The sequence below is a fragment of the Salmo salar genome, chromosome 14, assembly GCF_965601325.2.
Source record: "Salmo salar chromosome 14, fSalSal1, whole genome shotgun sequence".
In the NCBI taxonomy this organism is placed as follows: domain Eukaryota; kingdom Metazoa; phylum Chordata; class Actinopteri; order Salmoniformes; family Salmonidae; genus Salmo; species Salmo salar.
In genome coordinates this window covers 72,576,757-72,600,255 of record NC_138304.1, presented here as the reverse complement: position 1 = coordinate 72,600,255, position 23,499 = coordinate 72,576,757, and the positions used below count along the sequence as shown (strand labels likewise).

The 23,499-nt window shown below is 40.0% G+C and overlaps 4 protein-coding genes across 5 annotated transcripts; all 4 read left to right on the top strand.

Annotated features, from left to right (window-relative positions):
• Positions 1-782: 782 nt before the first annotated feature.
• LOC106569945 (uncharacterized) lies at positions 783-7,572 on the top strand. Of its 2 annotated transcripts, none has more exons than XM_014141721.3 (9): positions 783-971; positions 3,064-3,312; positions 4,517-4,798; positions 5,012-5,053; positions 5,170-5,211; positions 6,767-6,877; positions 6,987-7,043; positions 7,175-7,206; positions 7,289-7,572. In XM_014141721.3, exons 1-9 carry the CDS (start codon positions 896-898, stop codon positions 7,448-7,450), a joined length of 1,053 nt encoding a protein of 350 aa, XP_013997196.1. In that variant the 5' UTR covers positions 783-895; the 3' UTR covers positions 7,451-7,572. The 2 variants fall into 2 exon arrangements, with proteins under 2 accessions (XP_013997196.1, XP_013997198.1); XM_014141723.3 differs by having other exon boundaries at positions 820-965.
• A 1,615-nt stretch (positions 7,573-9,187) lies between these two features.
• LOC145860388 (uncharacterized) lies at positions 9,188-10,419 on the top strand. Its single transcript, XM_082961158.1, has one exon. It carries the CDS (start codon positions 9,347-9,349, stop codon positions 10,136-10,138), a length of 792 nt encoding a protein of 263 aa, XP_082817284.1. The 5' UTR covers positions 9,188-9,346; the 3' UTR covers positions 10,139-10,419.
• Positions 10,420-15,194: 4,775 nt separating this feature from the next.
• On the top strand, positions 15,195-16,843 carry LOC145860387 (uncharacterized). Its single transcript, XM_082961157.1, has one exon. The coding sequence runs from the start codon at positions 15,314-15,316 to the stop codon at positions 16,103-16,105; it is 792 nt and encodes a 263-aa protein (XP_082817283.1). The 5' UTR covers positions 15,195-15,313; the 3' UTR covers positions 16,106-16,843.
• A 3,883-nt stretch (positions 16,844-20,726) lies between these two features.
• LOC145860386 (uncharacterized) lies at positions 20,727-22,788 on the top strand. Its single transcript, XM_082961156.1, has one exon. It carries the CDS (start codon positions 21,259-21,261, stop codon positions 22,048-22,050), a length of 792 nt encoding a protein of 263 aa, XP_082817282.1. The 5' UTR covers positions 20,727-21,258; the 3' UTR covers positions 22,051-22,788.
• The last annotated feature ends 711 nt before the right edge of the window (positions 22,789-23,499 follow it).

The following is a 23,499-nucleotide window of genomic DNA, read 5'->3' as shown; positions in this document are numbered from 1 at the left end:
TGCACCCAGGTGGGTGTTGTTGTTTGGCGCCCTCCACTGTATGAAGTAGACTAAGTATGTCCAACATTTCTGAACCGTCTCTGGTACGGTATATCTGCACAAAACTAGTAGAAAGCCTTTATTTCGCTACTACTGTCATCATTCTAATAGCATTGTTTGGAAAGTCACTCTGCAGGGGTCCCACCCAGTGGCGGTTCTAGACCATTTCAACTGGGGGGGCCAAGCTGGGGTCAGTTACATTAGACGTTATTGTTGTCGAATCGTTTTCTTCACTGCATTGCAGGCATTAGCAGGCAAAAGACCATGTTCATAATCATCATCGTTGCCACTGTCTAATAACGGATGTAAAAAAAGAACGATAGCAAAAACTAGTTCCGTAAAAATGATTTCATACTCCACATTTAGGGGGGCCACAAGGGGGTCCAAAATTGTTGTCACAGGGGCACTGCCCCCCCAGAACCGCTAGTGGTCCCACCTGGTTCAAATCTGTACTCACGAGGATGTAATTTAACACTGTCTCAACTTCAAGATAGGCCCAGCCCTATTGTGAGTGGCTTCTTATTTACCAATCAATCAAAAAAAGAAGGCATTTTTAAATGAGCATGAAATGCAATAAGACACACAGAATAGAACAGGTATATGTGAAAAGACGTGTCAATGTCCTCTCATTGAAGCATAATGAAACATTTGGGATTTCCACTATCAAATGTTATCCTAATGTTGAGTCTATGATATAATGCTGCCCATTAGTCACCATGATGTTACTGTCTTAGTCATGACCACACAGACTCATGTGGTCTTGGTCTGGTTTAAACAGGGAACAGAGGAAAAGGGAAGGAGGGGTTACTATCACGTATACCGATGAACTCTGCAGTGTTAAGAGTTTTGGTGAAAGATGTGGAGCTATTTTAAGCCTTTGTTGTTTTTTCTAATGATTCCCCTCACCTCTAGTGCAACAGCTACAGGTACAGGTACAGTGAACATTTTGTTTTTTGCATTGATTGAGTACTACACACACACACACACCACCCATACTTTCTTTCTTTCTATCCAAGACAAAATTAACAAAACATAAAAAGAGGAAGTATACACTGGGAAAACATAGTGTATTAGAAGAATTTCTATTTAACTTTATTTCCTAAAATTGATTTGAGATTCTACTTCATGTACAGTGCTTTCAGAAAGTATTCATACCCTTGACTTATTCCATATTTGTTGTGCTACCATAACAAATTGATTCAATTGTTTTTTTCTTACCCTTCTACACACAATACCCAATAATGACAAAGTGAAAACATTTTTTTATGCAAATGTGTTGAAAGTGATATACAGAAATATCTCACTTACATAAATATTTACACCCCTGAGTCAATGCTTTATAGAAGCACCTTTGGCTGCGATCACAGCTGTGTCTTTCAGGGTAAGTCTCTAAGAGCTTTCCACACCTGGATTGTGCAACGTTTGCCCATTATAATTTTAAAAATTCTTCAAGCTCTGTCAAATTGGTTGTTGATCATTGCAAGACAACCATTTTCAGGTCTTGCCATATATTTCAAGTAGATTTAAGTCAAAACCTGGCCATTTGACTGTCATTTTGGTAAGCAACTCCAGTGTAGTTTTAGCCTTGTGTTTTAGGTTATTGTCCTGCTGAAAGGTGAATTCATCTCCCAGTCTCTGGAGGAAAGCAGACTGAACCAGGTTTTCCTGTAGGATTTTGCCTGTGCTTATCTCCATTCTGTTTCTTTTTTATTCTTACAAGCATACCCATAACATGATGCAGCCACCACAATGCTTGAAAATATGGAATGGCACTCAGTAATGTGTTGTATTGGATTCTGTGGAGGGGAGGACGGCTCATAATAATGTCTAGAACGGAAATAAAAGAAAATAACATTTTATCAGTCAAATGCGCCGAATACAACAGGTGTAGACCTTACAGTGAAATACTTACTTTCAAGTTCCTAACCAACAATGCAGTTAAAAAAAATAAGAATAAGAAATAAAAGTAACAAGTAATTAAAGAGCAGCAGTAAAATAACAATAGCGAGACTATATACAGGGGGATACCGGTACAGAGTCAATGTGCAGGGGCACCGGTTAGTCGAGGTAATATGTACATGTAGGTAGAGTTATTAAAGTGACTATGCATAGATGATAACAACAGAGTGTAGCAGCGGTGTAAAAGGAGGGGGGGGGGGGGGGGGGGGGGCAATATGTGTTTGAAATGCACTGCTCGGCTGAGGGACCTTACAGATAATTGTATGTGTGGGGTGCAGAGATGAGGTAGTCATTCAAAAATCATGCTAAATACTATTATTGCACACAGAGTCCATGCAACTTATTATGGGACTTGTTAAGCAAATGTTTACTCCTGAGCTTATTTACGCTTGCCATAACAAAGGGGTTGAATACTTATTGATTCAAGACATTTCAGCTTTTAATTTTTAATTTGTTTGTAACATTTTCGAAAAACATGATTCCACTTTGACATTATGGGGTATTGTGTGTAGGCAAGGGACAACAATCTCAATTTAATCCATTTTAAACTCAATCCATTTTGTCAACACCTTGACAGTAACATTTTCCAAACAATAACACCATTAATACTTGTGTTTGTTTTAATGGTTTTGTCTTGAAAAAAACCCCCACACGTTAGCTTCTTTAAAGTGGGCTAATTTTATTCCCACTCTAAGGATATGCCATGTTCCCATTAGATAAATAGGAATAGTGGATCACACAGGAAGCAGGACAGAAATGGACTCAGGAAGATATGAGTGACACACAGCCTTGCATGCAATGGTAGACAAACAGTTAGATTCTTCTACATACAGCCACTGTAGAAGTGGACTGCACTCAGATGATTCCATAGGCTTGGGACAAGTCAGGCTCTCAGAAAACTCCCCTGATCCAACACACTACCCCACATTTTTTCTTGGATTAAATTAGCTGTGACACAAAGCAGACATGCTCAGAAGTCTATGTCTATATTTCCCACAATATCAGTTAGTCCAGTTTATTCTAGTTAGGCTAAACCCATTTCACACTTGTTATTTCTGCACTCAGTGAGAAGAGTCTCAGTGCCTGAGGAGCATCGCCTGTACCTGGCCTGCAGTGGCACTGTTGACTTACAGTGGCGACACCAGGTCAACAGGATCATAGTCACCAAACAAGGCCAGTCGGTTGCTTACATGAACCAACAGAAATATGACCTCCGGCCTGATGGATCTCTGGTTATTAAAGAGCTGGAGACATCCGACTCTGGGAACTACCACTGCAACGACCAGCTAGTGGCAGACGTGGAGGTACTGAAAGGTATGAGGACAGGTTACAGTGTGAAATGTAACACTTGTCTGACCACCACTCTATATTTTTCTAGAAATATACTGTTTGCTGTCCTTGATGATGTTAGCTGAAAATGTACCACTGACTGGGCGATAAAGAATGGTTGAACCAATGATCAATTTCAATTGGATAACCAACAGTAAGACTGCTCTGTCATTGGCGTGATAGAAGAAAATAAGTATCTATTTTTAAGAAAATTAGCTGAAACACTTATTTTTGTGACCAACTTGTATTATTTATTTTTAGACATTTATTTGCGAGGGGTTCAGATCACAGACAGGAATTAATATTCACAAAGTATATATATAAAGAAATTAAAAGCAGTCGAAAACAAAGAAAATATGCATTATTTGTCCTGTCGGCCCCATCTCCCCTCTCCCTCCCCCTTCTTAGTAGGTGCAACCCATTCCTATTCCCCCTCCCTCCCCTTACGGGCTCATGATGTGGACATACTGTATCTATGCATAAAACAAAGCATCATGGGTAACTCATCTTATGTTTGTAAAGTTGTTTGTGGGACTAAGGCACACATGAATAGAATCAGCCTGCATTCGTCGATATTCTATACAGATATTCAAAATACAATTGATTTATTTAAACAGGTAGGCCAGTTGAGAACAAGTTCTCATTTACAACTGCGACCTGACCAAGATAAAGCAAAGCAGTGCGACAAAAAACAACAACACAGGGATAAACAAAAGTACAGTCAATAACACAATAGAAAAATCTATATACAGTGTGTACAAATGGAGTAAGGAGGTAAGGCAATAAATAGGCCATAGTAGTGAAGTAATTACAGTTTAGCAAATTAACAATGGAGTGATAGATGTGCAGATGATGATGTGCAAGTAGAAATACTGGTGTACAAAAGAACAAAAAAAGTAAATAAAAACAATATGAGAATGAGGTAGGTAGTTGGATGGTGTCACGACTCCTGCCGAGGGTGACTCCTCACCCTTCTTCTAAACATTTTTAACTAAAACATCAATGCCCAGGTATTTAAAATTGGTCACAATTGGTATCTTCGATTCTATATCGAGGTTGAACATTGCTTTGTTAAGTGGGAGCAGAAACATAGTCTATTTTGTTCATCTGATGAGCATATTACTATCAATGTCAAATAAATTTCCACATCTTGTTACCAATACTTAATACAATAAATATCTTCCCACAGGCAAAAACTTTGAGGTTTCTGCTGGCCGAGCCCTATTGCTTCCCTGTACAGTATCTAGCAAAGCCAAGCAGAGGTGGTACTTCAGGAAAGATAGTCATGTGAAACGAGAACCCATCTCGACTCTGTTAAAAAATGGGACCATAAAAATGGAGAAAAAGGACCCCCAGAAAAGGTTTTCCTATGATGAAGATGGTGCCCTGCAGATCCTCAATCTGCAGCCAGGGGACTCTGGAGAGTACCTGTGTAATGGGGAAAAGGTAGCCAAAGTAACGGTGTTGACAGGTAGAGCTTTCCAAATGGCATTTTTTCTCCTGTTTTTCCCTTATAGCTACACTATATCTATTTAACTGTCTATGTATTTTCCTTTGACAGTATCATAAAGCATTTAATAAAAAGATCAGGCTCAAAAATCCTCTTTAACACTTCAGAGGCCACTACAATGCCATTCCCAGTTAACTTAAAATGTCATGCATAACTTTTTTTTTGCAAACCCAGATCATCTCAACATCCAGAGTACCACTGCTCTTATGCAAACAGGTAACAAATCAACACATTGCAGTTCTTGAAAGTATGAAAATTTCACAAAAAGCCAGGGTTTTAACTGTGAGCTGTAAAAGTAAATTCCATGACCAATATTCTTCACCTATTTTCAGATGTTGTTGGGAGAGAGAACAGAGAGACACGCCCTATAAATGGTAGGTTGTCCATGAAAGTTCAGACACAAACCTCGTTGTCGTGGAATATTGCCTCAAAAATATAACACTCTTACAAGAACTTGTGAATTCAATATAGGCTTTAATACAAAGTAGCAAAGCCGAGCTGGTCCATGGAACAACTGACTCCCCTCAGCACGGGCTCTGCTTTTATACACATACAACATATGGGTACATCCCATATGTAAATACAATTACTCCCCTTAGTCCTTCTGCCACCATTATCTTTTAGTCCGAGTTCTTTGCTTGTTTACGCCCAGTAACGGCCATCTCTGCTTCTGGTTAGATTATAATGGTGGCAGGACCCCTTATGTCATACAAAAAATAATACATTTATTATATACTTATATTTCACCTGTTGGTCATTTTACCACCATCCTCCTTCCTGTGTCCTTCTGACATTAGTATGTCTGACTGTCATAAATGTGCTTATGGCCCTGACTTAATGCATCCATTATTTGTGTCCAGCTGCCATAAATGTACTTATTGCCTCAGCCAATGTATGTCCAGATGCAACCAATGTAACCATTGTTCCTGTGTTTCCTTAACATAGCAGTTGTACCTAGTTACATTACATTAACATAGCAGTTGCACCTAGCTACATTACATTAACTCCCACAAGGTCGAGTCATGCGTCAAACCGTGCTTCTTAACACCCGCCCGCTTAACCCGGAAGCCAGCCGCACCAATGTGTCGGAAGAAACACCGTTCAACTGACGACCGAGGTCAGCCTACAAGTGCCCACTACAAGGAGGCGCGTTGAGCCAAGTAAAAAGCCCCCCCGGCCAAACCCTCCCCTAACCCGGATGACGCTGGGCCAATTGTGCTCCGCTCTATGGGACTCCCGATCACAGACGGTTGCGATACAGCCCAGGATCGAACCCGAGTACGTAGTGACACCTCTAGCACTGCAATGCAGTGCCTTAGACCGCTGCACCACTCGGTAGGCCCCTCTATGGACAACTCCTTCGACCTCATGGCTTGGTTTTTGCTCTGACATGCACTGTCAACTGTGGGACGTTATATAGACAGGTAGGGGCCTTTCCAAATCGTGTCCAATCAATTGAATTTACCACAGGTGGACTCCAAACAAGTTGTAGAAACATCTCAAGGATGATCAATGGAAACAGGATGCACCTGAGCTGAATTTCGAGTCTCGTAGCAAAGGGTCTGAATACTTATGTAAATAATGTATTTCTGTTTTGTATTTTTTTATAAATTAGCAAACATTTCGACACCTGTTTTCACTTTGTCATTATGGGGTATTGTGTGTAGATTGCTGAGGATTTTTTTTATTTAATCCATTTTAGAATAAGGCTGTAACGTTAACAAAATGTGGAAAAAGTCAAGGGATCTGAATACTTTCCGAAGGCACTGAACATCTATGTGTTGTATATGCCACCCACCCAACTTTGGGTTTACTGTTAGCGACCCTCCATGCTATGTGCTCGCTTCAGAGCGCATGAACTGGGCTTTCATCCTGTTATCAGGTGACATTTTCACAAATCAAATTGTGCTTCATGTTTTTGTCTATTAGTTGTGATGATAATAGCTGTCATTGGACTATGCATCGTGGTGCTTCTGGCTGGTCTGCTGTGCAATTTGCTGAAAGGAAGACTGAGAAAAAGAATAAAGAAATGCAGTACAGGTAAAAAAAATCCCCTAAATTATATTGTTTGTAGTAAATTAAATTGGCCTATACAGACATGCAAAAACCTTTTTTTACAAATGTGACATAATTACTGTATTCCCGATAGTGACAGGACACAAGCAGGAAGGAACTGAACTCCAGACTAGGTGCTTGTCAAATCTAGGTAAAGAACACTGTCTAATTGTTTGCTGACAGAAAAGTCTATCGAATAGGGTTTGTGTACAATGTGTGCATTCTCAACAAGTATTGCTATCTTTGAAAACAAGTAATTGAAAAAAATATTTTGTGTTATAGGGTCTGAAATCACACAAAGTGATGGGGAAGAAGTGAGTACAAATGAATATCACTCATTGAAAACATTGCTAAAATGTCAATTTAAATATTTGTATGTTTCCGTGTGTGTCTCAGAGCCCTTCTCATGTGGAAGACACTGAGGTTCAGTATGCATCTCTGGGTCGGCAGAACTGGAGGGAAAGATCGAGGGTACAGGGAGACCAGCATCAGGTCATCTATTCCACTGTGGTCTCTGCTAGACCAGCATTCCAGGGTTTGGAGAGAATAACACATTGATTTGACTGACTGACTCCTTTACAAAACAGTTCGTATTTTACCTCTTTGTATTACAGTACGAGTACATTTTACAAAGGTTGCTCTTTAATCCTATAATAAATGTATGTCAGTCTTTCAAGATACGCAAGATACTATTCTTTTATCCAACTAATTCTATATCCTGTTGGCTTAAAACAATTATATTGAGATTTTTGGATAAAAAAAACAATTATTACATTAGCTTTTTCCACATTTACAGAAACACTCATACATGCACAAATCAAAATACAATCTTATTTCCATCAAGAACAGATATTCAGAGAACAATGTCAGCAGATGCACCATGCGCCTGAATGAACACATTGGGCCACTGTTGTATAGATAACATCTCCCTGGGCCAATCTTGGCACTCCCTGAGCAATGGGGCGGGCCTTACCAGTGTGCTTCATACTGGCATAGTGTACACTCACTTCCTTATGATATATATATCAGTGTTAGTGATTAAATATTGACTTCATGCCATCCAAACCTCTCAGGCATAGATTTACAGTTAGACAAGGTTTAGTCCTAACGATTATGACTAAGATAAGTACTTTTACCATGAGACTTGAATTCCTGTTCACACAGGTGCTACACAAATATGTTGTTTTACCTGAAAGAGGAAACAATTCATAGAGGCAATCTGCAGTTCAAACAATAACAAGTGGTTTATCCCGCCATTGTTTGGGTAAATAGCTGACCAATGGGGCTGAAGAAATAGAACCACTCTTAAATTCATAGACAGCACTATTGATGCAAGGACTGACCATCCATGAGATCAAAATGATAGCTTAAATCATGTTGTAACGACCCTGGGTTTATAAGCGCGGATATCGACTACAATGTTTTGAGAATATAAAACAAGATTATAAATTGGGGTTATAATTGGGGTTTTGAAATCAAAAACATTTAATTAACTGCAGATTTGCAAAAGATAAAGGGACATTACAAAATAAAAGTTTAAGTAAACTATTTACAAGTCTTAAGCGTTTACATTCACTTCTGTTTTTGCTGCTATCATTCAACCACAACAATAATGGGGATGATCAAGATTTGTTCACTACATCTACATTGAGTGCACAAAACATTATGAACACCTGCTCTTTCATTTTAGTCATTTAGCAGACACTCTTATCTAGAGCGACTTACAGTAGTGAATGCATACATTTTTTTCCGTACTGGTCCCCCGTGGGAATCGAACCCACAACCCTGGCGTTGCAAACACCATGCTCTACCAACTGAGCCACACGCCATAGACCGACCAGGTGAATCCAGGCGAAAGCTATGATCCCTTATTGCGTTCACCTGTTAAATCCACTTCAATAAGTGTATATGAAGGGGAAGAGACAGGTTAAAGAAGGATTTCTAAGCCTTGAGACATGGATTGTGTATGTGTGCAGTTCAGAATGTGAATGGACAAGAACATATATTTAACTGCATTTGAACGTGTTAGAACTGCTACTCTGCTGGGGTTTTCACGACAACAGTTTCCCGTGTGTATCAAGAATGGTCCACCACCCAAAGGACATTCAGCCAACTTGACACAACTGTGGGAAGCATTGGAGTCAACATGGGCCAGCATCCCAGTGGAATGCGACCGACACCTAGTAGATTCCACGTCCCAACGAATTGAGGCTGTTCTGAGGGCAAAAGGGGGTGCAAGTCAATATTAGGAAGATGTTCCTAATGTTTTGCACTGTCAGTGTACTTTTACCGTATGCCATCTTGTTTTTCCAGTCACTGCAACAGAAAGTGAAAGTAAAAATTACATTTCACAGCACAGTCTATGTATAAGTGAAATTACAAGAGCAGACGCCTTCGTGTCTGATCACACACAGGAAGGAGTTTTCTGCTCTCTGTGAAGTCTTCATACCGTCAATGTTTTCAAGATTTCTAACTCTCACCATGCCAAACGTAAATCTCATCTTGGAGGCTCTGTCTGCTGTCTCAGGTTGCAAAGTGGAATCAACCACCGCGGGAACACTTTCACTAACCCCACAGGACTTTGTCAATGTGGTCGCACTAAAGGAGTTCTACGTACAAGAGGGCCTTCTAGAGTTGGAGTACCCAAGTTTGGGGACATTGTCTTTAAAAGGTGCCTTAGCTTTACCAGATGCCCCATCCGCCGCATCCATTCCACAAACCACTGTTTCTGTGAACGTGAAAGAGTTTCTTGATTCTCGGTATGACTACGACTTTACAAATGTTAAGGATGGTGAAGCAGTGTTTACTCGGGGAAAGGAGCAGTACGTCCGACCCTGTGGCTGGAACCGCATTGCCCTGAAGGTGTTGAACAAATACAGGGATGGAGATGGATGGTTGGGGACCGGAGACGAGGCCTGGCCAGGGTCCTACCACGGACCTGCTATGGACGGATCCCAGGGCATCATCAGGAAAGATGGAGATGGTGCTACTGTCGGAAGAGGAGTGTACTCAACACCGGACATTAACGTAGCTGAGAAGTTCTCCAAGAGATTCACGTCCAAAGTAGATAACAAAACCTACAAGGTGGTGCTACAGAATAGGATCAACCCCCAGAAAAGGCAACAGTGTCGGAGAGAGAGTTACTGGCTGGTTTATGTGCCTGAGGCATCATCTCCTGTTCAAGAGAGAGCTATTGTGGAAAACTCCATCCGTCCTTATGGTCTGCTGCTTAAGGAAGTGTTGTAATCCAGACAGACAATGTTTGATAGATAAGTAAATAGGTTTGCCTTAATCATACACAATATGATCAGAAAATGAACAGATGTAACATCAGATCAATACAATTCTAAATCAACTAAGTAACAAGGTTCATTTGTTATAGTCATAGGATTAACATAAGATTGCTTGAGATGTTTGCGGTGTAAATGTAGCCTTTACCTGATAGGCTACTATTATGGATGTGTTCAAATCTTAAAATAAGAGTGCGTTGTTTAGTTACATTATACTATATTTCCAGTGACCCCGCCTTATCTAACCACATATTTTCAAACAGTTGTTTTGGGAAAAGAGTGCTTTATAAGTACATATAACTCCAAAATGTTAGTTTGGTCGACGCTGAAAAACACTTCACTATTGAAAAGCTGTAGTCACAGCATCAATACAGCAACAATATACTTCACTGCCACCTAGTGGTACTCTTCTGGTATTTAATTTCCAATTATTGACTTACAATTTGGGATTTTTTTTTATTTAATCAGTTTTAGAATAAGGATGTAACCTAACAAAGTGTAAAAAAAATGTCGAGGGGTCTGAATACTTTCCATAAGGCACTGTATATGAACAGTTAGCCTGCTAGTTTGTTGGTGTCTTTATCAGTAATCTACATGAAGATATGCTTAGTGATTTGAAAATGCATTAATGAATGGTTTATTCATATTACACTACTGTTTGTTAGTTGTATATATATAATTAAATGTATAAAACAAGTCTTTGTTTTGATGCATTGATTAAAAAGAAGTGCAAACTTTCCTCTATAAATGTAGCCTTTGTAAATCTAGGGCAGCAAGCTCACCTGACCGGAAACAGAGTCCAAAGACACAGAGGGCGCCAAACAAGGCCGAGACTGGGGACAACACAGGCCAGGAGTGTCCAACATCACATCACCTCCCTCTCTGCCACTTCTGCGTCTGGAACACAAACCACACCGTGGTTACCACACACTGCTGCCCAGCCCAGAGCTAGGAGAGCTGTGGGAGGAGAGCTGAGCAGAAACAGAAACCTTGAACAGAATTGATGACGAGTAGCCTATGTACCACCACTGGTTATGAAGAAGTGCTTACTCTTTACCTGGCCCCTAATGATAAACAGGAAACAAAACAAACCGAAAAAGCAGACCAAGCTTTGTCTGATATGTAAACCAATATTAAGAGCTGCACCCAAGTTTTAGGAAGTGTATATTCCATTAGTCAGTTTGTCGTTCTGTGCGAGAAAGAAATAGCCTATATTCAAAACAGACTCTGGGACAGTTGTGGGACGATAGATCCTGAATTCATACAACCAGTGCTACATCCCAAAAAATATCTAAAGCAATAAGGCTCATGCAACAGGTCAGAATGCTTAGCTTAAAATGTTGAGAAACTATTATTTCCTCGCACTATAAGCACAGCAATGCGGACAAGACTGTGTGAATGTTCGTTCTATAATGCGATTAGCGGGAAAACACCATTATGCATGCCAGCAAAGCCACAACACAACACTAAACAATACAGTAATTGCACTATAACAGTGACAAACGGTTCCCACAAACTGTTAGGGCCTACATAAAACTGTCCTAACAGCAGTACCAACACCTTGCCACTGCTACACCTGGCTATCAACGGAGCCTTGTCTGGCAGCGAAACAGATCATTCAGCCTTTTTTTAAAACATAGCTGATATGGCTGACTTGTTTAAACCAATGTGGTTTCTACTGACAATTGAGATGTACAATCTATGGCATAGGGGAACGACGAGCGGATAAGGGGCAATCCGTAATTTCGATTAAGACATTAATGAGTGAGCTAGGACGGACGTTGTCAATATAGCTATTTGTTCAGCACTTTTGAAATGTATAACGACAGAATTCAGAACATGGGTTGTACTTACAGTGTTCTCCCTGTACACCAAGTCAGAACCATAGGATAAATAATGGGGGCATATAAGCAGACAATGAATGCTCATACAATATTCAATGATTACATTTCTCTAAAACAGACTATAGGCTACATGTGCCAAGTCAGAACTGTAGGTGAAATTAAGAGGGGAAAGGGGACCAAATTATTAGCATGAGGCACATGGGCTACTAACAGCTTATTACACATCATACACTTCGTGTTACTTTTTTAGCTATAGTATATATATATATTTCCCTGGCATATTACATCATTTACGCAGCAGCATACAAGACATTTTTGGACTCACCTTGTTGTGCTGTGCTTACTTCCTTCCAAACCACTCATTGTTCAATTTGCGATTTCCAACTTGTTTATGTCCAATGGCCGACGAGCAGCAATACGTTTTATATATAATTTCTCTTCATTATTTCTCTTCATATGACAAGGATTGAAAAGGATTTGCCAGTAGATTGTCGACTTGATTGATGATAATGACTGCTAAGATTTTGAAAGGATGATGTTGACATGATCAGTCCAATCAAAGCTACTGTACGTATAACGTGATTTGACATAATTTTATCTTTTGCCAATGACCTTGAGCCTCTTTAGATGGGCACTTCTAATGTAACTCCATTGCAGCACCCAAAGGGCTATAATTTTTGAGGTCTCCCCTTAGACTTCGTGGGGACGTAGTGTCCCCATGAGTGACAGAACACTGAGCCAATCATGGCGAAACACCCTTTGTTCAGGGACATATTTTCTGCTGGCTTGCCCCACCACCACAGAAAGCACTGAGCTAGGCTGAAAAACCTGCATTTTGGAGCTGCCTTACTCAGGAAAACATAAAAGAGACCATGTTTGTATGCAGCTTTATTAACTCAATGATATATATTTTTTTGCTAAAAATGTGGGGCTCAAAACAGGTGCACCTGCCCTGAATGATGGGTCGGTACTGGGTATATGATAATTGATTTGTGTAAAATGTGTGCATTCTCCCAACAAGTATTGCTATCATTGAAAACAATATTTAAAAATATATATTATAGGGTCTGATATCACACAAAGTGATGGGGAAGAAGTGAGTACAAATGAATATCACTCATTGAAAACATTACTAAAATGTCAATTTAAATATTTGTATGTTTCCGTGTGTGTCTCAGAGCCCTTCTCATGTGGAAGACACTGAGGTTCAGTATGCATCTCTGGGTCGGCAGAACTGGAGGGAAAGATCGAGGGTACAGGGAGACCAGCATCAGGTCATCTATTCCACTGTGGTCTCTGCTAGACCAGCATTCCAGGGTTTGGAGAGAATAACACATTGATTTGACTGATTGACTCCTTTACAAAACAGTTCGTATTTTACCTCTTTGTATTACAGTACGAGTACATTTTACAAAGGTTGCTCTTTAATCCTATAATAAATGTATTTGAGTCTTTCAAGATACGCAAGATACTATTCTTTTATCCAACTAATTATCTATCCTGTTGGCTTAAAACAATTATAGAGATTCTTTGGATAAAAAAATATATATATTACATTAGCTTTTTCAACATTTACAGAAACACTCATACCTGCACAAATCAAAATACAATCTTATTTCCATCAAGAACAGATATTCAAAGAACAATGTCAGCAGATGCACCATGCGCCTGAATGAACACATTGGGCCACTGTTGTATAGATAACATCTCCCTGGGCCAATCCTGGCACTCCCTGAGCAATGGGGCGGGCCTTACCAGTGTGCTTCATACTGGCATAGTGTAGACTCACTTCCTTATGATATATATATATATATATATATATATATATATATATATCAGCGTTAGTGATTAAATATTGATTCATGCCATCCAAACTTTTCAGGCATAGATTTACAGTTAGACAAGGTTTAGTCCTAACGATTATGACTAAGATAAGTACTTTTACCTTGAGACTTGAATTCCTGTTCACACAGGTGCTACACAAATATGTTTTACCTGAAAGAGGAAACAATTCATAGAGGCAATCTGCAGTTCAAACAATAACAAATGGTTTATCCCGCCATTGTTTGGGTAAATAGCTGACCAATGGGGCTGAAGAAATAGAACTACTCTTAAATTCATAGACAGCACTATTGATGCAAGGACTGACCATCCATGAGATCAAAATGATAGCTTTAATCATGTTTTAACAACCCTGGGTTTATAAGCGAGGATATCGACTACAATGTTTTGAGAATATAAAAACAAGATTATAAATTGGGGTTATAATTGGGGTTTTGAAATCAAAAACATTTAAATTACTGCAGATTTGCAAAAGATAAAGGGACATTACAAAATAAAAGTTTAAGTAAACTATTTACAAGTCTTAAGCGTTTACATTCACTTCTGTTTTTGCTGATATCATTCAACCACAACAATAATGGGGATGATCAAGATTTGTTCACTACATCTACACTGAGTGCACAAAACATTATGATCACCCGCTCTTTCATTTTTTACATTTTAGTCATTTAGCAGACGCTCTTATCTAGAGCGACTTACAGTAGTGAATGCATACATTTCATCCATTCTTTCCCGTACTGGTCCCCCGTGGGAATCGAACCCACAACCCTGGCGTTGCAAACACCATGCTCTACCAACTGAGCCTCACGAGACCACGCCATAGACCGACCAGGTGAATCCAGGCGAAAGCTATGATCCCTTATTGCGTTCACCTGTTAAATCCACTTCAATAAGTGTATATGAAGGGGAAGAGACAGGTTAAAGAAGGATTTCTAAGCCTTGAGACATGGATTGTGTATGTGTGCAGTTCAGAATGTGAATGGACAAGAACATATATTTAACTGCATTTGAACGTGTTAGAACTGCTACTCTGCTGGGGTTTTCACGACAACAGTTTCCCGTGTGTATCAAGAATGGTCCACCACCCAAAGGACATTCAGCCAACTTGACACAACTGTGGGAAGCATTGGAGTCAACATGGGCCAGCATCCCAGTGGAATGCGACCGACACCTAGTAGATTCCACGTCCCAACGAATTGAGGCTGTTCTGAGGGCAAAAGGGGGTGCAAGTCAATATTAGGAAGGTGTTCCTAATGTTTTGCACAGTCAGTGTACTTTTACCGTACGCCATCTTGTTTTTCCAGTCACTGCAACAGAAAGTGAAAGTAAAAATTACATTTCACAGCACAGTCTATGTATAAGTGAAATTACAAGAGCAGACGCCTTCGTGTCTGATCACACACAGGAAGGAGTTTTCTGCTCTCTGTGAAGTCTTCATACCGTCAATGTTTTCAAGATTTCTAACTCTCACCATGCCAAACGTAAATCTCATCTTGGAGGCTCTGTCTGCTGTCTCAGGTTGCAAAGTGGAATCAACCACCGCGGGAACACTTTCACTAACCCCACAGGACTTTGTCAATGTGGTCGCACTAAAGGAGTTCTACGTACAAGAGGGCCTTCTAGAGTTGGAGTACCCAAGTTTGGGGACATTGTCTTTAAAAGGTGCCTTAGCTTTACCAGATGCCCCATCCGCCGCATCCATTCCACAAACCACTGTTTCTGTGAACGTGAAAGAGTTTCTTGATTCTCGGTATGACTACGACTTTACAAATGTTAAGGATGGTGAAGCAGTGTTTACTCGGGGAAAGGAGCAGTACGTCCGACCCTGTGGCTGGAACCGCATTGCCCTGAAGGTGTTGAACAAATACAGGGATGGAGATGGATGGTTGGGGACCGGAGACGAGGCCTGGCCAGTGTCCTACCACGGACCTGCTATGGACGGATCCCAGGGCATCATCAGGAAAGATGGAGATGGTGCTACTGTCGGAAGAGGAGTGTACTCAACACCGGACATTAACGTAGCTGAGAAGTTCTCCAAGAGATTCACGTCCAAAGTAGATAACAAAACCTACAAGGTGGTGCTACAGAATAGGATCAACCCCCAGAAAAGGCAACAGTGTCGGAGAGAGAGTTACTGGCTGGTTTATGTGCCTGAGGGATCATCTCCTGTTCAAGAGAGAGCTATTGTGGAAAACTCCATCCGTCCTTATGGTCTGCTGCTTAAGGAAGTGTTGTAATCCAGGCAGACAATGTTTGATAGATAAGTAAATAGGTTTGCCTTAATCATACACAATATGATCAGAAAATGAACAGATGTAACATCAGATCAATACAATTCTAAATCAACTAAGTAACAAGGTTCATTTGTTATAGTCATAGGATTAACATAAGATTGCTTGAGATGTTTGCGGTGTAAATGTAGCCTTTACCTGATAGGCTACTATTATGGATGTGTTCAAATCTTAAAATAAGAGTGCGTTGTTTAGTTACATTATACTTTATTTCCAGTGACCCCGCCTTATCTAACCACATATTTTCAAACAGTTGTTTTGGGAAAAGAGTGCTTTATAAGTACATATAACTCCAAAATGTTAGTTTGGACGACGCTGAAAAACACTTCACTATTGAAAAGCTGTAGTCACAGCATCAATACAGCAACAATATACTTCACTGCCACCTAGTGGTACACTTCTGGTATTTAATTTCCAATTATTGATTTACAATTTGAGATTTTTTTTATTTAATCAGTTTTAGAATAAGGATGTAACCTAACAAAGTGTAAAAAAAAGTCGAGGGGTCTGAATACTTTCCATAAGGCACTGTATATGAACAGTTAGCCTGCTAGTTTGTTGGTGTCTTTATCAGTAATCTACATGAAGATATGCTTAGTGATTTGAAAATGCATTAATGAATGGTTTATTCATATTACACTACTGTTTGTTAGTTGTATATATATAATTAAATGTATAAAACAAGTCTTTGTTTTGATGCATTGATTAAAAAGAAGTGCAAACTTTCCTCTATAAATGTAGCCTTTGTAAATCTAGGGCAGCAAGCTCACCTGACCGGAAACAGAGTCCAAAGACACAGAGGGCGCCAAACAAGGCCGAGACTGGGGACAACACAGGCCAGGAGTGTCCAACATCACATCACCTCCCTCTCTGCCACTTCTGCGTCTGGAACACAAACCACACCGTGGTTACCACACACTGCTGCCCAGCCCAGAGCTAGGAGAGCTGTGGGAGGAGAGCTGAGCAGAAACAGAAACCTTGAACAGAATTGATGACGAGTAGCCTATGAACCACCACTGGTTATGAAGAAGTGCTTACTCTTTACCTGGCCCCTAATGATAAACAGGAAACAAAACAAACCGAAAAAGCAGACCAAGCTTTGTCTGATATGTAAACCAATATTAAGAGCTGCACCCAAGTTTTAGGAAGTGTATATTCCATTAGTCAGTTTGTCGTTCTGTGCGAGAAAGAAATAGCCTATATTCAAAACAGACTCTGGGACAGTTGTGGGACGATAGATCCTGAATTCATACAACCAGTGCTACATCCCAAAAAATATCGAAAGCAATAAGGCTCATGCAACAGGTCAGAATGCTTAGCTTAAAATGTTGAGAAACTATTATTTCCTCGCACTATAAGCACAGCAATGCGGACAAGACTGTGTGAATGTTCGTTCTATAATGCGATTAGCGGGAAAACACCATTATGCATGCCAGCAAAGCCACAACACAACACTAAACAATACAGTAATTGCACTATAACAGTGACAAACGGTTCCCACAAACTGTTAGGGCCTACATAAAACTGTCCTAACAGCAGTACCAACACCTTGCCACTGCTACACCTGGCTATCAACGGAGCCTTGTCTGGCAGCGAAACAGATCATTCAGCCTTTTTTTAAAACATAGCTGATATGGCTGACTTGTTTAAACCAATGTGGTTTCTACTGACAATTGAGATGTACAATCTATGGCATAGGGGAACGACGAGCGGATAAGGGGCAATCCGTAATTTCGATTAAGACATTAATGAGTGAGCTAGGACGGACGTTGTCAATATAGCTATTTGTTCAGCACTTTTGAAATGTATAACGACAGAATTCAGAACATGGGTTGTACTTACAGTGTTCTCCCTGTACACCAAGTCAGAACCATAGGATAAATAATGGGGGCATATAAGCAGACAATGAATGCTCATACAATATTCAATGATTACATTTCTCTAAAACAGACTATAGGCTACATGTGCCAAGTCAGAACTGTAGGTGAAATTAAGAGGGGAAAGGGGACCAAATTATTAGCATGAGGCACATGGGCTACTAACAGCTTATTACACATCATACACTTCGTGTTACTTTTTTAGCTATAGTATATATATATATTTCCCTGGCATATTACATCATTTACGCAGCAGCATACAAGACATTTTTGGACTCACCTTGTTGTGCTGTGCTTACTTCCTTCCAAACCACTCATTGTTCAATTTGCGATTTCCAACTTGTTTATGTCCAATGGCCGACGAGCAGCGATACGTTTTATATATAATTTCTCTTCATTATTTCTCTTCATATGACAAGGATTGAAAAGGATTTGCCAGTAGATTGTCGACTTGATTGATGATAATGACTGCTAAGATTTTGAAAGGATGATGTTGACATGATCAGTCCAATCAAAGCTACTGTACGTATAACGTGATTTGACATAATTTTATCTTTTGCCAATGACCTTGAGCCTCTTTAGATGGGCACTTCTAATGTAACTCCATTGCAGCACCCAAAGGTCTATAATTTTTTAGGTCTCCCCTTAGACTTCGTGGGGACGTAGTGTCCCCATGAGTGACAGAAAACTGAGCCAATCATGGCGAAACACCCTTTGTTCAGGGACATATTTTCTGCTGGCTTGCCCCACCACCACAGAAAGCACTGAGCTAGGCTGAAAAACCTGCATTTTGAAGCTGCCTTACTCAGGAAAACATAAAAGAGACCATGTTTGTATGCAGCTTTATTAACTCAATGATATATATTTTTTTGCTAAAAATGTGGGGCTCAAAACAGGTACACCTGCCCTGAATGATGGGTCGGTACTGGGTATATGATAATTGATTTGTGTAAAATGTGTGCATTCTCCCAACAAGTATTGCTATCATTGAAAACAATATTTAAAAATATATATTATAGGGTCTGATATCACACAAAGTGATGGGGAAGAAGTGAGTACAAATGAATATCACTCATTGAAAACATTACTAAAATGTCAATTTAAATATTTGTATGTTTCCGTGTGTGTCTCAGAGCCCTTCTCATGTGGAAGACACTGAGGTTCAGTATGCATCTCTGGGTCGGCAGAACTGGAGGGAAAGATCGAGGGTACAGGGAGACCAGCATCAGGTCATCTATTCCACTGTGGTCTCTGCTAGACCAGCATTCCAGGGTTTGGAGAGAATAACACATTGATTTGACTGATTGACTCCTTTACAAAACAGTTCGTATTTTACCTCTTTGTATTACAGTACGAGTACATTTTACAAAGGTTGCTCTTTAATCCTATAATAAATGTATTTGAGTCTTTCAAGATACGCAAGATACTATTCTTTTATCCAACTAATTATCTATCCTGTTGGCTTAAAACAATTATAGAGATTCTTTGGATAAAAAAATATATATATTACATTAGCTTTTTCAACATTTACAGAAACACTCATACCTGCACAAATCAAAATACAATCTTATTTCCATCAAGAACAGATATTCAAAGAACAATGTCAGCAGATGCACCATGCGCCTGAATGAACACATTGGGCCACTGTTGTATAGATAACATCTCCCTGGGCCAATCCTGGCACTCCCTGAGCAATGGGGCGGGCCTTACCAGTGTGCTTCATACTGGCATAGTGTAGACTCACTTCCTTATGATATATATATATATATATCAGCGTTAGTGATTAAATATTGATTCATGCCATCCAAACTTTTCAGGCATAGATTTACAGTTAGACAAGGTTTAGTCCTAACGATTATGACTAAGATAAGTACTTTTACCTTGAGACTTGAATTCCTGTTCACACAGGTGCTACACAAATATGTTTTACCTGAAAGAGGAAACAATTCATAGAGGCAATCTGCAGTTCAAACAATAACAAATGGTTTATCCCGCCATTGTTTGGGTAAATAGCTGACCAATGGGGCTGAAGAAATAGAACTACTCTTAAATTCATAGACAGCACTATTGATGCAAGGACTGACCATCCATGAGATCAAAATGATAGCTTTAATCATGTTTTAACAACCCTGGGTTTATAAGCGAGGATATCGACTACAATGTTTTGAGAATATAAAAACAAGATTATAAATTGGGGTTATAATTGGGGTTTTGAAATCAAAAACATTTAAATTACTGCAGATTTGCAAAAGATAAAGGGACATTACAAAATAAAAGTTTAAGTAAACTATTTACAAGTCTTAAGCGTTTACATTCACTTCTGTTTTTGCTGATATCATTCAACCACAACAATAATGGGGATGATCAAGATTTGTTCACTACATCTACACTGAGTGCACAAAACATTATGATCACCCGCTCTTTCATTTTTTACATTTTAGTCATTTAGCAGACGCTCTTATCTAGAGCGACTTACAGTAGTGAATGCATACATTTCATCCATTCTTTCCCGTACTGGTCCCCCGTGGGAATCGAACCCACAACCCTGGCGTTGCAAACACCATGCTCTACCAACTGAGCCACACGAGACCACGCCATAGACCGACCAGGTGAATCCAGGCGAAAGCTATGATCCCTTATTGCGTTCACCTGTTAAATCCACTTCAATAAGTGTATATGAAGGGGAAGAGACAGGTTAAAGAAGGATTTCTAAGCCTTGAGACATGGATTGTGTATGTGTGCAGTTCAGAATGTGAATGGACAAGAACATATATTTAACTGCATTTGAACGTGTTAGAACTGCTACTCTGCTGGGGTTTTCACGACAACAGTTTCCCGTGTGTATCAAGAATGGTCCACCACCCAAAGGACATTCAGCCAACTTGACACAACTGTGGGAAGCATTGGAGTCAACATGGGCCAGCATCCCAGTGGAATGCGACCGACACCTAGTAGATTCCACGTCCCAACGAATTGAGGCTGTTCTGAGGGCAAAAGGGGGTGCAAGTCAATATTAGGAAGATGTTCCTAATGTTTTGCACTGTCAGTGTACTTTTACCGTATGCCATCTTGTTTTTCCAGTCACTGCAACAGAAAGTGAAAGTAAAAATTACATTTCACAGCACAGTCTATGTATAAGTGAAATTACAAGAGCAGACGCCTTCGTGTCTGATCACACACAGGAAGGAGTTTTCTGCTCTCTGTGAAGTCTTCATACCGTCAATGTTTTCAAGATTTCTAACTCTCACCATGCCAAACGTAAATCTCATCTTGGAGGCTCTGTCTGCTGTCTCAGGTTGCAAAGTGGAATCAACCACCGCGGGAACACTTTCACTAACCCCACAGGACTTTGTCAATGTGGTCGCACTAAAGGAGTTCTACGTACAAGAGGGCCTTCTAGAGTTGGAGTACCCAAGTTTGGGGACATTGTCTTTAAAAGGTGCCTTAGCTTTACCAGATGCCCCATCCGCCGCATCCATTCCACAAACCACTGTTTCTGTGAACGTGAAAGAGTTTCTTGATTCTCGGTATGACTACGACTTTACAAATGTTAAGGATGGTGAAGCAGTGTTTACTCGGGGAAAGGAGCAGTACGTCCGACCCTGTGGCTGGAACCGCATTGCCCTGAAGGTGTTGAACAAATACAGGGATGGAGATGGATGGTTGGGGACCGGAGACGAGGCCTGGCCAGTGTCCTACCACGGACCTGCTATGGACGGATCCCAGGGCATCATCAGGAAAGATGGAGATGGTGCTACTGTCGGAAGAGGAGTGTACTCAACACCGGACATTAACGTAGCTGAGAAGTTCTCCAAGAGATTCACGTCCAAAGTAGATAACAAAACCTACAAGGTGGTGCTACAGAATAGGATCAACCCCCAGAAAAGGCAACAGTGTCGGAGAGAGAGTTACTGGCTGGTTTATGTGCCTGAGGGATCATCTCCTGTTCAAGAGAGAGCTATTGTGGAAAACTCCATCCGTCCTTATGGTCTGCTGCTTAAGGAAGTGTTGTAATCCAGGCAGACAATGTTTGATAGATAAGTAAATAGGTTTGCCTTAATCATACACAATATGATCAGAAAATGAACAGATGTAACATCAGATCAATACAATTCTAAATCAACTAAGTAACAAGGTTCATTTGTTATAGTCATAGGATTAACATAAGATTGCTTGAGATGTTTGCGGTGTAAATGTAGCCTTTACCTGATAGGCTACTATTATGGATGTGTTCAAATCTTAAAATAAGAGTGCGTTGTTTAGTTACATTATACTTTATTTCCAGTGACCCCGCCTTATCTAACCACATATTTTCAAACAGTTGTTTTGGGAAAAGAGTGCTTTATAAGTACATATAACTCCAAAATGTTAGTTTGGACGACGCTGAAAAACACTTCACTATTGAAAAGCTGTAGTCACAGCATCAATACAGCAACAATATACTTCACTGCCACCTAGTGGTACTCTTCTGGTATTTAATTTCCAATTATTGACTTACAATTTGGGATTTTTTTTATTTAATCAGTTTTAGAATAAGGATGTAACCTAACAAAGTGTAAAAAAAAGTCGAGGGGTCTGAATACTTTCCATAAGGCACTGTATATGAACAGTTAGCCTGCTAGTTTGTTGGTGTCTTTATCAGTAATCTACATGAAGATATGCTTAGTGATTTGAAAATGCATTAATGAATGGTTTATTCATATTACACTACTGTTTGTTAGTTGTATATATATAATTAAATGTATAAAACAAGTCTTTGTTTTGATGCATTGATTAAAAAGAAGTGCAAACTTTCCTCTATAAATGTAGCCTTTGTAAATCTAGGGCAGCAAGCTCACCTGACCGGAAACAGAGTCCAAAGACACAGAGGGCGCCAAACAAGGCCGAGACTGGGGACAACACAGGCCAGGAGTGTCCAACATCACATCACCTCCCTCTCTGCCACTTCTGCGTCTGGAACACAAACCACACCGTGGTTACCACACACTGCTGCCCAGCCCAGAGCTAGGAGAGCTGTGGGAGGAGAGCTGAGCAGAAACAGAAACCTTGAACAGAATTGATGACGAGTAGCCTATGTACCACCACTGGTTATGAAGAAGTGCTTACTCTTTACCTGGCCCCTAATGATAAACAGGAAACAAAACAAACCGAAAAAGCAGACCAAGCTTTGTCTGATATGTAAACCAATATTAAGAGCTGCACCCAAGTTTTAGGAAGTGTATATTCCATTAGTCAGTTTGTCGTTCTGTGCGAGAAAGAAATAGCCTATATTCAAAACAGACTCTGGGACAGTTGTGGGACGATAGATCCTGAATTCATACAACCAGTGCTACATCCCAAAAAATATCTAAAGCAATAAGGCTCATGCAACAGGTCAGAATGCTTAGCTTAAAATGTTGAGAAACTATTATTTCCTCGCACTATAAGCACAGCAATGCGGACAAGACTGTGTGAATGTTCGTT

Bases quoted from the DNA above. Each gene is read 5' to 3' on its own strand.
- LOC106569945 (XM_014141721.3), top strand. From the start codon at position 896: ATGTGGAGCTATTTTAAGCCTTTGTTGTTTTTTCTAATGATTCCCCTC. The intron at 972-3,063 runs GTACAGTGAACA...TTCTGCACTCAG, and splicing joins TGCAACAGCTACAGGTACAG to TGAGAAGAGTCTCAGTGCCT. The intron at 5,054-5,169 runs GTAACAAATCAA...ACCTATTTTCAG, and splicing joins CACTGCTCTTATGCAAACAG to ATGTTGTTGGGAGAGAGAAC.
- LOC145860388 (XM_082961158.1), top strand. From the start codon at position 9,347: ATGTTTTCAAGATTTCTAACTCTCACCATGCCAAACGTAAATCTCATC.
- LOC145860387 (XM_082961157.1), top strand. From the start codon at position 15,314: ATGTTTTCAAGATTTCTAACTCTCACCATGCCAAACGTAAATCTCATC.
- LOC145860386 (XM_082961156.1), top strand. From the start codon at position 21,259: ATGTTTTCAAGATTTCTAACTCTCACCATGCCAAACGTAAATCTCATC.